The sequence below is a fragment of the Sclerotinia sclerotiorum genome, genomic scaffold (assembly GCF_000146945.2).
Source record: "Sclerotinia sclerotiorum 1980 UF-70 scaffold_3 genomic scaffold, whole genome shotgun sequence".
Classification (NCBI taxonomy): Eukaryota; Fungi; Ascomycota; class Leotiomycetes; order Helotiales; family Sclerotiniaceae; genus Sclerotinia; species Sclerotinia sclerotiorum.
In genome coordinates, this window is record NW_001820833.1 from 1584199 (window position 1) to 1598172 (window position 13974).

The following is a 13974-nucleotide window of genomic DNA, read 5'->3' on the forward strand; positions in this document are numbered from 1 at the left end:
GTCATCAATAACCACGTTCATCATCCCACTCCGAATAGCCTAAAAAAGAACCTTCGCACAGCATAATTGCGGAATCAACCAGACAAAAGGCAAAATGCAAAGAGCAGTTTCATGGCTCCCATCGTGGGATAGGACTAAAACCACTAGTAAGAAAGGTTTCGACAAGACTTGGGCATGGGCAGATAAATTAGGTGCTCCCGTCAATCGATTGACAAACAAAATTGGCTCGGAAGCTTTTTGGCCGGTAAGCCCTCCCGCGTTCTTCAACTCCTTGCTTTTAGATGCTTATGGCGAGGAATAGACATCTTTAGACAAGGAATGCGATAAAGCTGCTCGTATTCTAAAAACATTCTGCAGTGAGTTCTTTCGGCCTTCTTCAATTCTATCCTTTGGAAGTCGCTCGCTGACATGACTATGCCCCCAGAGGATGGATTCTATACCGAAGAAGATCGACCATCTACCCAAGATGGTCCGAATGCGAAGTCCAAGCAGAGGGTTGTGAAGAAGATACCGCAAAAGGTTATTGAAAATGCGGTAGGGTTGGCTATATTCACAACTATGCGAACTGGCTTATGGATATCGGGAGCCGGAGGGTCTGGAATTTTGATCGCAAGGAAAGAGGATGGTACATGGTCACCCCCTTCTGGAATATTATTACATACTGCAGGTCTCGGATTTTTGGTCGGTGTTGACATCTATGATTGTGTCGTCGTTATCAATAATCGCAAAACTCTCGAATCTTTCACGAAAATAAGAGCGACTTTGGGAGGAGAAATTAGTGCCGTGGCGGGTCCTCTTGGAATAGGAGGAGTATTAGAGAACGATGGAAACTGGAAACAAGCTAATAAGCCTGTATTCACTTACTTGAAGTCCCGTGGCTTTTACGCAGGTGTGCAAGTGGATGGAACAGTCATTATTGAAAGAACCGACGAAAATGAGCGATTTTATGGACAAAGAATTGGAGTTGCAGATATCTTGGCTGGAAAAGTTCGACATACACCATCCGAAACGAAATTACTCATGGAAACCGTCAAGGCTGCAGAAGGTAGAGATGATGTAGATGCAACGATGTTGGAACAACTAAAAGATGAGCCTGCACCTGGCGATGTGGATTTGCAAGCACCTACCTCGATGATACCAATATTTGGTATACCTGAACCTGATGATCCGGATCCTTTCGGAGTATTGGCATTAGAAAATGCCGGACTTGAGATTCGCGAGGCAGGAACAAAGGCTCGACCAGTCAGCTCACAGTTTGAATACAATCCAGCTCCATCGAGTCCGATCTACACTAGATATAACAGACGTAGTTTTGATACTCAGGGCGGGAGGAGTAATAGAGAAAGTTACATGTCATGGAAAACAAGAGCAAGTACAGATCGAGGAACACAGACTACTGAAATGGGCACACAAACGGATGATTCGTTATCCATCAGATCACCACCCCGCACAATTTCGCCGAGTACGAGTCCAAGTTACAGCGAAGACGACAACAAGATCATAGAAGAAGATGAAAAGGCGGTTGTACTAGAACCGGAAGAAGTTGACTACACAAAGGTCGATCTAGGGCCATATCAAAGCTTAAACCACAGTCAAGATTTTGACGGCACAACAATTAACGGCAGTCCTCCTAACACCGATGAGAGACGACAAAACTCGTTCAATTCGATGGATGACCTCTCGGATGATGAAGATTTTGAAGAAGAGGAAGCAGTAGTTTTCGAAGCTGGTTCCGCACAAGCTACAGTCATCATGCCACAAGCGATAAAAGCGAGAGGTGGCGTTGTAAATATTCCAAAGAGAGGCCCACCACCACCACTACCCCCGAGAAATTCATTGAGAAACAGCAAACTTTCCATTGCTTCCCCAAGCAGTGACAGAAGTCCATCAAGAGAAGGTTTTGAAGCAGTCGATGTACATGGTGTTGAGAGTAGCAATATCAAGAGAACCAGCTTGGAACAAGCTAGCATCACACCACTTCCTTTCAGCCCAAATAGGAAGAGCTTCGAACAATTTGAAGCAAGTATGGTGCCACTTCCTTTCAGCCCCAACAGAAAGAGTTTCGAGCAAACTCCTATCGTTATGGAAGATGTGGAAACAGAGGAGCCAGAATCTCATGAGCCGGTTGTCGAGGAGCAACACGAAAAGATCGAATCCCCCAAAGAAGATTCTAGCTTCAACGAAAAGATCGAAATACTCGACGAAGAACATTCGATACAGAGACCTGCTCTTACTAAAGAAAATACCGAGTCTTTCCAGTCGATTGCTGTGAACATTCCCGGTGGTTGGAATTAGAGGATGCTCATGGGAATAAAGACATATATGTACAAGGAGGACTGGTTTTGTATGAATGAGTTGGATATTTGGAAATCGGTATATGGATTTGAATTTTTGGGTATGCGGAGATTCCCATCATATCGGGGTTTGGGGGTTTGTTATATATGGGTTCAAATTATTTTTACTGGTGTTTGAAAGGTCAGGGATCGTTTGTGTGCATGGTTGGCGCGATATTCAGGATGAATATCTGGTTGGTCATTTTGGCGGACGGTTAATGAATCTCTTATATCATTTATGAAGATTAGAGGTTGGGGTCACATATCGTTGATTTGAATGGTTGCATGGATGAGATCTGAATGGAAAGCTAAGGTGGAAGATGGTAATATATAATCTATAATAATTAGATTTAGTCGTGTGGTGAAGAGGATGGAGGGATGTAGCTTGGTGGATTGCCAGGAATTGGAAAGAGCTGGAAAAGAGAAATGGGGTTTTGGATCTCATGATGGTATATATACACAATCACGAATGCCATGTCATATTAAATCTTATCCCCTGATTGTTGTGATATTTTTCTGTCATGTGTGATCCTTGGAGGGTAGGTAAAGATTCAATGTCAAATTAGTGTGTCAGCTAGTGCTGTAAGTTGTAGGATATCACGCATATACGGGACGGGCATATCGAGTAGAAGGCACCAGAAGTCTGCATATGTATTTGCAGTATCGAAATCTATTTTCTAGAAATGTTTATATATCTGTTTTTATTTCTCTTATCTTCTTGTCTCCAAGATGATTTGGAATAGGGACACGTGGAACCATCCATCCAGTTCCAAAGTTTCAGGCTCAAAGCAATGTCATCTCGAGAATCACGTAATTCAACTCACTCCAACCATCTCCGCAAAACTCGAATATACATGGTGGAAGATTCAATAACTGTTTAGTCGCTGTTGTTTCGTGGTTGTTTAGATTTTAGGTTTTCGTAGTTACTCTGCGTAGTATAGACACGGTAACGATATGATCTTCACAGTCTCAGAGAATCAGTTAAACAACATGGAAACAAGCATAGAAATTATATGTATGTTTTTTTTTGGAGCGAGTATAAATATTCCCTCTGTTTCCTTTCCTTTTTCTTCCATTCTTCACGATTGATCTATTACCCCATACCTACACAAAACTCACCCAAACCACAGTCACAGTCACAGTCACAATCATTCACACTAAAAACCACACCCACCACAACAACTAACTCCCAAAACTCCCCTAGAAAATGTGTCTCACAATCAAATACATCTACACCTGCGGACACGCAGACTACCACCCAATCGAACCCTGCAGTCCCACCTCCTCACCCCTCAATTGTCTAGATCAGGAATCTCAAGTACTGGACATGCCGCGGATGTGCGATAGGTGTTTGGCGAAAAGAGGTTCGTCGGCTGCGGATATGAGGTTGCAGGATGGGGTGAGGAGGAGGATGAGGGGTGTGGATAGGGAGGGGAGGGTGAGGGAGATGGGGAGGGAGAGGAGGGGAGGGAGTGGGAGGAGTGGGATGGAGAGGAGGAGGCATGGGCGTGCGAAGGAGGTGGGGTGTTGTGTGGTTATGTAGTGGAAGTCTTTGCTATACTGCGCTACTTTCTTATACTTTGCGCTACACTGCTTTCTTTCGCTGCGCTGCGATATTTTGCTCTACTCTGTTCTGTTCTGCTTCTCTTTGCAGATTCTAGGATTGGCATGGTAGGTCGTCGAGTCTTTCATTCCTAAATATACTTATTTACTTACTTACTTCCTTACATACATACTCACCGTAATCTATAGATGAAAGAAAAGAGTGAGATTTAAATAAATAAATAAATAAATCGAAATGAGGAAATTGAGAATATAAATTTTTCATTTTTTTATTTAACTAAAAAGAATCTTGTGCTGTACTTATGAAAACTTTTGATCAAGTGTGAATGTGAATTTGTAAGTCAAGTTACAATTAATTATAAGAAAGTTCTGGTAATGATAAGATTTTAAAGTTCACAGTAAATGAATGAATGAAATGAAATAGAAAATTTCTCCTAAGAACAAAAGGGGCAGAATCGAGTTATATGATTTCCTCTCTAATATTTGATGATTTAGTAGATGAGATTACTTTAGTAGACACTTTAGGATAGAATAGTATAGTGTAGTATATGATAGAAAAAAACAAAAATCTCAACATCAAGTTTTTTCATGATGAGAGAGAGTGGTGGTTGTGATCATATCCTTCCTTCTTATGGACTTTTAGAAATGAGACTGGGATTTTGAAGAGGTATTTATTGATTGACTATTCACTTTTTACTTTAGATTTTGTTGTTAATAATAGCACTCACTCGCTTCTTGTTTTTATTATTGTGATTGTGACTCTAGGATGGTAGATGATAGATGCCGGATGATGGATGATGGATAGAGTTATAAATAACCTACCAAGGACTCATAGTTGGGTATTTTTGGTTCATAATGAATGGATGAATGGATCAATGACTCGAAATAAAAGAAAGAAAAAAGATGATTCGAAAGATACACTCACTGAAAGTAAAGTAAACTTCTACTTTATAAATTTTCTCCTTTACTGTAATTTTTTATTATTTATATCTTCAAACACTCATCAGAGATTCCTTGATTATTCCATGAACATTTCAATTGGTTAATTAATATTATTAGTATTAATCTTAATTTATTTATAACTACCGTATGAATATATTTTCACTGTGATTCGTGATCAGGATTCGAATTCATTGGGATCAGTATCTTCGCCTCCTTTACAATTTCCTGCTAGGGAGAGTAGAAGAACTTCTACTTCTACTTCTATTTCTGATGGTGTTGTTTCTGATGATGATGTTGTTAGCGGTGCTAGTACTGCTGATGCTGATGCTGATGCTGATGCTGGGAGCTCATCTACGCATGGCGCGCCTGATAGCACTTTACAACCTCAAGAATATATACCATCTTCACCAAGCGCAATAACAGCATCTCCATCTCCACCTCTACCTCTACCTCCTTCTCCACCACCTCCACCTCTACCCAAATCCCAACCTCCTCCTCCTCCACAAAAGCCCCACCCATGCAAAAGTACCCGCCTCTGCATCCCCAGCAAAAAACACCAAGAATCGCAAATCTATCTCGAGGAAGAAAAACGCAGGAAAAGAGAGAGGAAAATAATTTTAATGAGGAAAGAAAGAAGGGAAGAGAGGGAAAAGAGGGAAGAAGAAGAAGAGTGGAGGGAGGAGGAAGAGAGGAGGGAGAGGGAGAGACAGAGGTGTAATCGGTGGATGTGGGGGAGGAAGTGGGAGATGAGGCGGGGAGGGGTGGGAAGCGGTGATAAGGGGTAGGGGGTGATGGGGTAGGAAGACAGGATGGGATGCGTGTTTTAAGAATTTGGGTGGTGCTTGATGGCTTGGCGTTATTTGGGGCATTTACCGGAGATGGGAGGCTGGGATTTGTTTTTTATGGGAATTCCATGAGTGGCGTGATGTTGATTGTTCTCTCTACCTAGGTTGCATTATGAGCAAGGGTTTCTACCAGACTTATACCTTATGTCTTCTCACCAGCTCGCTATCTTCTTTTTATGCCAGTTGGAAGCTCTAATCCATCATTAATGAGACAAAATTCGTTGCGTAAACATGGTGATTTTTTGAAAACCAATGAGGGATCCAAGTTTGAGAAGAAAAATAAATTTATTGGTACAAAGTGTTTACAAAATATATTTGAGAATTTTCAAAATTATAAATAAGAGATTCCAACTTCTCCGCCTTATGCCTGACTCTTTTAACGATACGTCTTAGCTGAGTCGGATGTAACTATTTTCATTGACGATTTATCATCCGGGCTAAGCGTCTGTGTTCATTCTTCATCTTCATCATCCCTGCCCGAAGATGCTGTAGTCAAGCTAGTAGTGCTAGTAAGGATAGAGGAAGCTAATGATGAGATAGCAGTACTCGAGGCGATTGTGACGGAAACAATGGATGCGCCAAAGAAGCTATAATCGATAATTCAGTGTAAAAGTTGTCGGAGACTCGATTAAACAGCTGCGACCGAAGAAGAGCTTGCGAAAACCAGATGTAGTGGAAGTCATCAACACAGAACTAGCGACCTTTCAATTTGAAGAACTAGCCTGGAAAAAATTGCCCGACAATTGTTTCGCAATACCCTCTGCAACCAATTTTTGAATCGCTTGACCAGGATGGAGATTGTTGAACCAAAGACAAGTAGTTCCGTCAGCGTCAAAACAAGTTGCATTTGTAGCTCCATATGCTGTTGGAGCATCCAGAGCAGTGTTGAATGGAGCTTGAGTGTCAAATACGTATGTGGTAAGGCCGGTATTAGCACTTTCAAACGCAGCTACTCGTGCTTTGAGCTCAGTGTTGTAGGCGCTTATGACGTTGGCTTCTAAGGAGGTGACGGAATTACCATATGCGAGCATCATGGGGGATCTGTCGATGGCTTGATGAGGTTGTTAGTATCAAAGCGCTTGGAGTTCCTTTTTCGCCAGCATTTTTATGTAGGCACACCTGGAAGTATGACTTACGAGGGCAATTTAAGAACAAAAAGTTTCTTGCTCCTGCATCGTACAAAATTTTTGCGTGAGCAAAGTAACTATCGAAAATAGCACTGATGACATCCGTTTCATTGGATAACCAATATGAATTACCAATATCATTAACACCGAACCATAGGGCGAAAAGGGAGTTATCTGCAGTCCAAGTGACATCGGTAGGTGCTGGCGAGAGGTTGTCGATGAATTCGGCAGTTTGGTTGACAAATGTCAAGACTGTGGGCTCATATGGTGTTACGATACTAGCATCCACAACAGCGCCTCCATAAGCTAAATTGTATGAGAGAATAAGGGAGGAGTTGTAGGTTTCTACAAGATGTCCAATCCAATTGATGCCGTTGTCGGTAGTCCAACCTGGAAATGCTGGGTTACCAATGGGATTGGCAGCTGATGGCTTAGTGCCGGTGATTTCAAAACCGGTTTGAGAATATGAATCGCCGCTGTAGTTATTAGTATTTGAATTATCATCTGAAAAAGAGGTATAAATACAATGAGAAGAGATATTTGGTATCAGTAGTAGCACGGGACTTGATAGATTCGGTAGGAGAAGCAAGAGTGCAGCCAACCAGGGCTAACAAGGCGAAGTTATTCATCATGATGTTAAACAAAGTAGAGATAAGATGTAAAAGTACTAAAGGAAGAAAATGAAAATCTTGTCCCTCATTCTAGGTACACAAGTTGAGAATGGTTCATATTTAAGCATCTGCATGCATCTCCATGCTAATACCCCACAACCGTTTTAATTCATCAAAATAGCCATGCGCGCGAGAAGTAAATGAATATAAATGAAATGCCTAAATGGAATAATTCGAAAGGATTTTGATTGGGGGAATTTATTACTCCTTATTAATTGAATGACTGGCTGCTTTGCAGGGGAGCCATAAACTCAAGTGACACTGGCCAATCAAGGGATTGTTTCAAGTAAATAAAAATCTCACAGGTTGTTTGAAAGAGACAAAAAGTGGTTTTTGAGGATGAGGTACAAATGAAGTACATTGAGTGGATAATTTTAAATGCTTCTCTGAGGTTGCATCGCATCTCAAGATAGTTCTGGTGGTTTTGAAAATCATGCTTGAGTTCCAAGATTGAATATTTGATATCGGAGCATAAGCATTGCTGCAGTGAATATCTCTTTCCGAAACCATATGCGATGGGCATTTGATGATTCTGGAAATATCCTGATCAATGGCAGGCAATGGGTGAAGCATCATGAGGGTGTTGTATCTGTTGATATGGTTTTGATCAATCCATCCGCGACGACGCGTCGGTTTGCTCCCCCCAATCCTTCCTCCTGCCCGCTTTTTCGTCTCCACTTCATATTTGATCTTCATCACATTCCTCAACCGACAGTCCCCTTCATAAACATCATATTTCGACTCGGATCTATACGTTCATATATGGATGGTTCGAAGGCTGAACGGGTAATGAAACAGCGAACACTTGAGAGTTAGTGTCACATGCATAATCACGTGTCAGATAGTCAAATAAACTCTGGTCGCGCATATTCAATTTTGAATCGATCGAGTCTCACATTCTTCGACAAATTTGAATGATCAATACCTAACAACATTCTTTTATCATTCTGTGCCTGGCATTACTATCTAGGAGGTTCAATTCTACAATATAAGAACCAGCAGTGGTTTACTTGATAGGACCATCGACAGGTTTCACTTCATGTCTGTACTGCTCGTACCTGAGGTTCTGGAGGTTGCTTTAAAGTCGAAAGAGTGATGATAGCGAAACTTGCGAAATAAAATGGCTAGATTACGAGTAAGTACAAAGGCTTAATACGTCCAAATTCCATATATGTCTTAGGGTAACGATTGTGGAGTACATACTCCATATAATATTACCCCGCCATATACCACGACGGAGAATCCGGCTCAGACTTCGAGCTTAACACGTGGTACATGCAATATGGTCAGAAATTTCAGACGAAGAGATCTTCATTTCTGTCAAACAAAGTGTGTTCTGTCCCATCAAGTGATTTCGTTGTGGACACCATTAGCTAACCAAGTGGTTGGTTGCCGATCAGCCAACTCAACATTTTATATGAAACCCGACTGTGGGGCGTATTTCCAATGGCACTTGAGTTTCAAGTTGCAGAGAGGAGTTTGGTCCTCACCCCGCGGCTGTTGCTCAAAAGACTTTTTGAGGAACTTGTCTTTTGGCTGGAGCACCAATATGTCTGTCACACCTCATCAGTCGTTTAGTTCTGGGTAGATAGTGCTTATTTCCAGTAGCAGTTTGCTATCCCTAGATAAACCCTAAGCGCTTTACGATAAAAGGAAGATAGATTGGTGACATCCCTTTTGAATTTATGAATATCACGCTATGATAGAGTAAGTGTCAATCAGTGAAATGCGTTCAAGTATCCCGATTTTAAATTCTTCTCCCTACCATTCGGAATCAGAGTAAAGCATTTAATACAATTAGTAGCTCTAATATAAGAAACGTTCAACCTTGCTCGACTTATTATGCCCTGACGTTTCTAATGTTTTGAGGGGATTTCCTGGGCATTTGTTTTCCATAGATTTTCTAAAAATAAATAACAGCTTGAATTCACTTCCGTGACTTTTGAGCACAGAAAACATAGCAATACAATGCGGGTGACACCATAAGTTTCCTAAGCAAAAGATGACGGGTCATGTTTCGTCCAAAGAAATGCTCTCATAGCAGGGTGTATACTTCGTACTTTATATCTATCCGCCCAATATTTTGATGTAGAATATGCGATTTCATCAAGTCAAAATGCTGTATACTACTTTACCGTTGAAGTTTTCCTAGATATCACTAAGTTGATCTCATTCCTGATGATTGATTTCGCCTTCACTGGCAAAGTTTTTTTTGTTTTTTTTCTAGAATATTTGAATATATAATTATAGGAGTAATCGAAGACTAAACTATCTTTAATCGCTTCACCAAAATATAACCCAAAATCTTCTATAACTATGGATAGTATAATATATCAAGTGTTTCTAGACCACAATTGCAAGCATACAGACTGTCCCCGGCTCTCCCGTGGAACAGCCAGTCATGGCCGCAAATCAAGAAAGATCATTAATCTCTTCATTCAGAAAAGCTATCCACTTACTTCTTTTAATAGATTTATAATAAAAAAATTTTCATTAATAGTTTTCTCAAATTCAAACTCTATTGATACGTGAGCATATTTAGAAATCGTCCCACTCTATACCTTCGGGTGAATAAACCTGGTCTAATAACCTGCCAAATATATCTATCTATAGTTATTAATTTTATGAGCAAAGTAGCTGAAGCACTAGCGACTCACTCTTAATCTGTATTCTCTCATGAGCTGATTGACACTCTATATGAGAATACATGGAGAAGTACCAATTAAATATCTATATGTTCGGGCTCTCGAGTCCTGTTAGGATCTAAACCATACGAATGGTATCGACGTCCACCTTGTCTTCTGTTATATATAAACATAATATTCATCTAATTATATCCTTTTCACAAACCACATCAGATATACATTAAAATCTGCATCGGGCCATTAAACAATATTCTCATTCCCCAAATTCCCTACCTACATTAATTCCTAAATAGACTAGCTCACTAGCCAATGAGCTTAATTTTGGAATGGAAGCTGGCTCATCATGTAATACACCCCGTTCAGGTAAAAATGTCGGTGTGCGGAATAATCCATAAATATTTATTCAGATTGTTTAAATATCTATTCAAAGTTTTGAGAAATCTATCCCCAATACCCAATAAAACATCCCAACCAACCAACCAGCACCTTGAAGAATTTAAATAACCACGAGCACCCAATGAAACCTAGGATATCTCCACGTATGTCCCTCCTATTGGTTACTCCCACAATATCCCAAATATCTCTAAGACCCTAGGAAATAAACGATTTATATAGCCAACTATACCCCAAACGAAGAAATTTGCGCCATCGAAGAGAGGAGTTTCGCTAGGCTGCGAATCAGGCTGAGCCCTAGCCCGATTGGCAGGAACTTTGCCACCATGCTGGCAGAAGGCCTACGACTGGCCAATCTTGTGGTGAAAAGATGGGTTTGTGTAGCTCTGCCCAGTAGCAAGCAGTAAAGCAAGCGACAAGTTGAGCACTAGGCTCGTAAGTATAGCTGATTCTCGGCTTTTTTTATAGTTGCCATTGGGCGGGCTGCGAGCGAGAAGTGTCACTAGGCACTGATAGACTGGTTCGTTTTTTGGTATTAGACGCAACCTTGTGGATGAAATAATCATCGACCAATTCGTTCATCTTATTAGCCATTTATCTCCTTTTGAGACGGGTTTCGTAGTGTGGCTCTGAATTCTCGATCAAGTGCCAAACCGTCTTGACGACTTCAGAGTCGCGGGTTCCCTATTCGTAGCAAGAGAACTTCATCGTCCAGATTTGGACAAGGTTTGGTAGGGAGATTTCGGCTTTAACAGCATCGTCGGGGATGAATTTAGCTAGGCTATCTATTTCAATTGGTAGGACTTGAATGGCTCTCGTGAGATCATGCGTTAGATAATCTTTTTTTATGCTATCAGCATTTACGCTAAGCAGAGTTGGTAACAGAAACTACGACGAGAAAATATTAGCAAACTACGTTCATTATACGTGGGTATGCTGCGGATTTACACTAACCGGAATTGAACGACAAGAACAACTGTTAGAGACAATAAGTAGAGCCATTCCTGATGAACTCATAGAAGTAAATGGTGGGATCGCTCCAATATAGGTTGAGGCACTAGGAGAGCTTCATTGGTCGCGCCGATTACATTTAAGGTATCAGTTGGGAAATTAGCGTTTGCAGGGGAATTTTCTTCGACTATAGGCAATTGAGGTTGAATAGCAGGTGAAACCTTTCTTTGGGGAACTTTAAAGAGTTGGTAATTAAGCTCACATGCCATAGGTATGCATTTAAGAAAATTGATGGCTACTTACTAGGAGCGCCTTCCTTTGGGAGAAACATGAGCTGAGAGAGTTCCATTTAAATTCTTCAAGATCGGAACCCGATACATTGTCTTGCACAATTGACTACTAAGTTCATTTTCGAAGATCTGATTGACACAAAGAACTTGGAATGAGAAGAAAAGAAGTCGCAGATGCTTCTCGCTGCTGGTTGCAAATGTAGAGAGAAAAAGATAACCTACAAGGTTGCGTCGATCTGAATTGATAAATTCAAAATCACTTCTTCCTCCACCAAACTATGCCATAATCTTCATCGGAGGAGTGAATAGAATGTCACGTGACGTCAACTACCATCCTCAGCCAATGACATATACCGCTTGGATGGTACCGAGATATCCGAGAAACTAGTGACTTGGTACCCATAATCTCAGAAAACATTTCAAGGCCAAAGCCTTTAAAGCGTCGTGCCAACTAACACTGATATCGGTATGTTTTTCATAAGATAGCCTCCTTAAACAAACGACGTTGAAATTTGTAATACTCCCAGTGACTTTGTACTACCTCAATAGGACAAGTTTTCATTACTCCAACCAAAATTTTTTATGCTTAAGCGTAAGTCGATCATGTTCCTGCATGATAATATGCTAATTGTGGATATTTTTTAATTGGTGCAGTTGAGCCAATCCCTATGAAGAGCGTGGCAATATCCTGGAAATCAACAACTCGACCAACATGAAACAAATACGTGCAGCAGCGGACGTGTACGTGCGAACTAAGCTAAAGGCGGGGTTGCATCCGGAGTGTCTCTTGCACTTCTGAAGAACGCATTTAATATAAATTTGGGCCACAATTTCTAGAAAGAAAAGTTGTTTTGCTGTGCTGCAATTTTCGTCTTCTAACAATATGGCTTGTCAAACCAGATTCGACCAAATGTCTCCTTTCTTTTCTTCCCAGGTAGAAAAGGAAAAAGAACAATTGCGTATTATGATGGCAAAGAGGTTCAGGCCCGATAGCAGTGAGATGGCAGCTGAGCTGCGTACACTTGGTGAGTCTTGGTTCAATGTTCTCTTGCGGTAATGCATTGCTAAGCACAATCACAGCGGACGCCTTAGACGAAAACTTGGAGTTCCAGCGGTTAATGAGTGGAAGACCGAGAACAGAAGATGTAGAAGGTAACCAAACTCTTACACACAGCATATGGAGACTAAATACTAATGTACTCACAGATCAGACTCTCCCGCGACTAGCAGATTTAAAAGCCAGGGGCGAGAAAGTAAATAGTTTACACGATGACCCACCCAGACTGCCGACGCCGTCTCAACAGAGATCTGCGTCTAGAGATACTCTCCGTCGTACTGAGCGATCGACAAACCTGTGTGGAATGCATAACGGGCAGTCCGACCCTCGATCATATGGAAGAAGCGCTGCAGAGCGTCTACCGCTAGGTAGACACTATTCAGAAAACGACGTTCCGCAGGAAATTAAGCGCTCAAGCTCCACGCAGCCAGCTCGCTCAATGACCCCGCAACCCTCTCGGCCAAGAACTATCCAGTCCACTCGGTCAATGACTCCACAGCCAGTACCTACAAGTAATCATGTTCACCATGGATCCAACAGTCGGAATCATAGTCAACCACCTTATGCTCGTGCTTCAGCTCATACCGCTATCGTTGCTCGTGGTGGCCAAGATCGACGTCGTAGTCGACCAGCCCCTCCTCAGCGTTTGTACGAAGTACCTGACCCTCCGCAAACATACGGTCTGAGTGTCCCTCCAGAACTCGAGTCAAACCCATACTACCGACCCCAAGTTACGTGCCCGTCTGATCGTGTCCCTCGGAGAGAGTGCTTTCCTCGAATTGCCGAGGAAAAAAGAGGCAGAAAAATGGATGCAACTTTGTGGGCGAGTCACCATGAGACAGTATACCATGACGATTCTAACATTCTTGAACGAGAATATGATCCTGAGAGAGACGAGGACGCTGAATCTGTGGGATCATTAGATCATTTCCAGCCGAGTGCACCGCCCAGAATGATCAAGGCCCAGAATAGAGTAACATGGAATGGATCATTCAGCCGGTGATTGCTAGCCTCTCACATGAAGACCACTTCAAAGATCGCCAGCTCAAATCCGATCATTAACACTGCAGCGTCCAGAAGTGAAAGCACAGGTGCTTCATTCTGATAGTCGTTCTTTTTTCTTTCTACATGAGAATTTCTCTCATTTCACTCTTTTT

The 13974-nt window shown here is 41.6% G+C and overlaps 7 protein-coding genes across 7 annotated transcripts; 5 read left to right on the forward strand and 2 right to left on the reverse strand.

Annotated features, from left to right (window-relative positions):
- Window positions 1-94: 94 nt before the first annotated feature.
- On the forward strand, window positions 95-2295 carry SS1G_02705 (hypothetical protein; the record flags this gene model as incomplete). The annotated part of the gene is made up of 3 exons (XM_001596435.1): window positions 95-244; window positions 302-356; window positions 425-2295. 3 exons carry the CDS (start codon window positions 95-97, stop codon window positions 2293-2295), a joined length of 2076 nt encoding a protein of 691 aa, XP_001596485.1.
- A 1245-nt stretch (window positions 2296-3540) lies between these two features.
- On the forward strand, window positions 3541-3876 carry SS1G_02706 (predicted protein; the record flags this gene model as incomplete). The annotated part of the gene is made up of 1 exon (XM_001596436.1): window positions 3541-3876. The coding sequence occupies one exon, from the start codon at window positions 3541-3543 to the stop codon at window positions 3874-3876; it is 336 nt and encodes a 111-aa protein (XP_001596486.1).
- Window positions 3877-4771: 895 nt separating this feature from the next.
- SS1G_02707 (predicted protein) lies at window positions 4772-5623 on the forward strand (the record flags this gene model as incomplete). The annotated part of the gene is made up of 2 exons (XM_001596437.1): window positions 4772-4831; window positions 5018-5623. The coding sequence occupies 2 exons, from the start codon at window positions 4772-4774 to the stop codon at window positions 5621-5623; spliced, it is 666 nt and encodes a 221-aa protein (XP_001596487.1).
- Window positions 5624-6387: 764 nt separating this feature from the next.
- SS1G_02708 (hypothetical protein) lies at window positions 6388-7439 on the reverse strand (the record flags this gene model as incomplete). Its single annotated transcript, XM_001596438.1, has 3 exons — window positions 6388-6734; window positions 6820-7286; window positions 7336-7439. 3 exons carry the CDS (start codon window positions 7437-7439, stop codon window positions 6388-6390), a joined length of 918 nt encoding a protein of 305 aa, XP_001596488.1.
- A 1162-nt stretch (window positions 7440-8601) lies between these two features.
- SS1G_02709 (predicted protein) lies at window positions 8602-9059 on the forward strand (the record flags this gene model as incomplete). The annotated part of the gene is made up of 3 exons (XM_001596439.1): window positions 8602-8616; window positions 8722-8810; window positions 8864-9059. The coding sequence occupies 3 exons, from the start codon at window positions 8602-8604 to the stop codon at window positions 9057-9059; spliced, it is 300 nt and encodes a 99-aa protein (XP_001596489.1).
- Window positions 9060-11203: 2144 nt separating this feature from the next.
- SS1G_02710 (predicted protein) lies at window positions 11204-11850 on the reverse strand (the record flags this gene model as incomplete). Its single annotated transcript, XM_001596440.1, has 3 exons — window positions 11204-11407; window positions 11474-11495; window positions 11774-11850. The coding sequence occupies 3 exons, from the start codon at window positions 11848-11850 to the stop codon at window positions 11204-11206; spliced, it is 303 nt and encodes a 100-aa protein (XP_001596490.1).
- A 793-nt stretch (window positions 11851-12643) lies between these two features.
- On the forward strand, window positions 12644-13820 carry SS1G_02711 (predicted protein; the record flags this gene model as incomplete). The annotated part of the gene is made up of 2 exons (XM_001596441.1): window positions 12644-12785; window positions 12967-13820. 2 exons carry the CDS (start codon window positions 12644-12646, stop codon window positions 13818-13820), a joined length of 996 nt encoding a protein of 331 aa, XP_001596491.1.
- Between the last annotated feature and the right edge of the window lie 154 nt (window positions 13821-13974).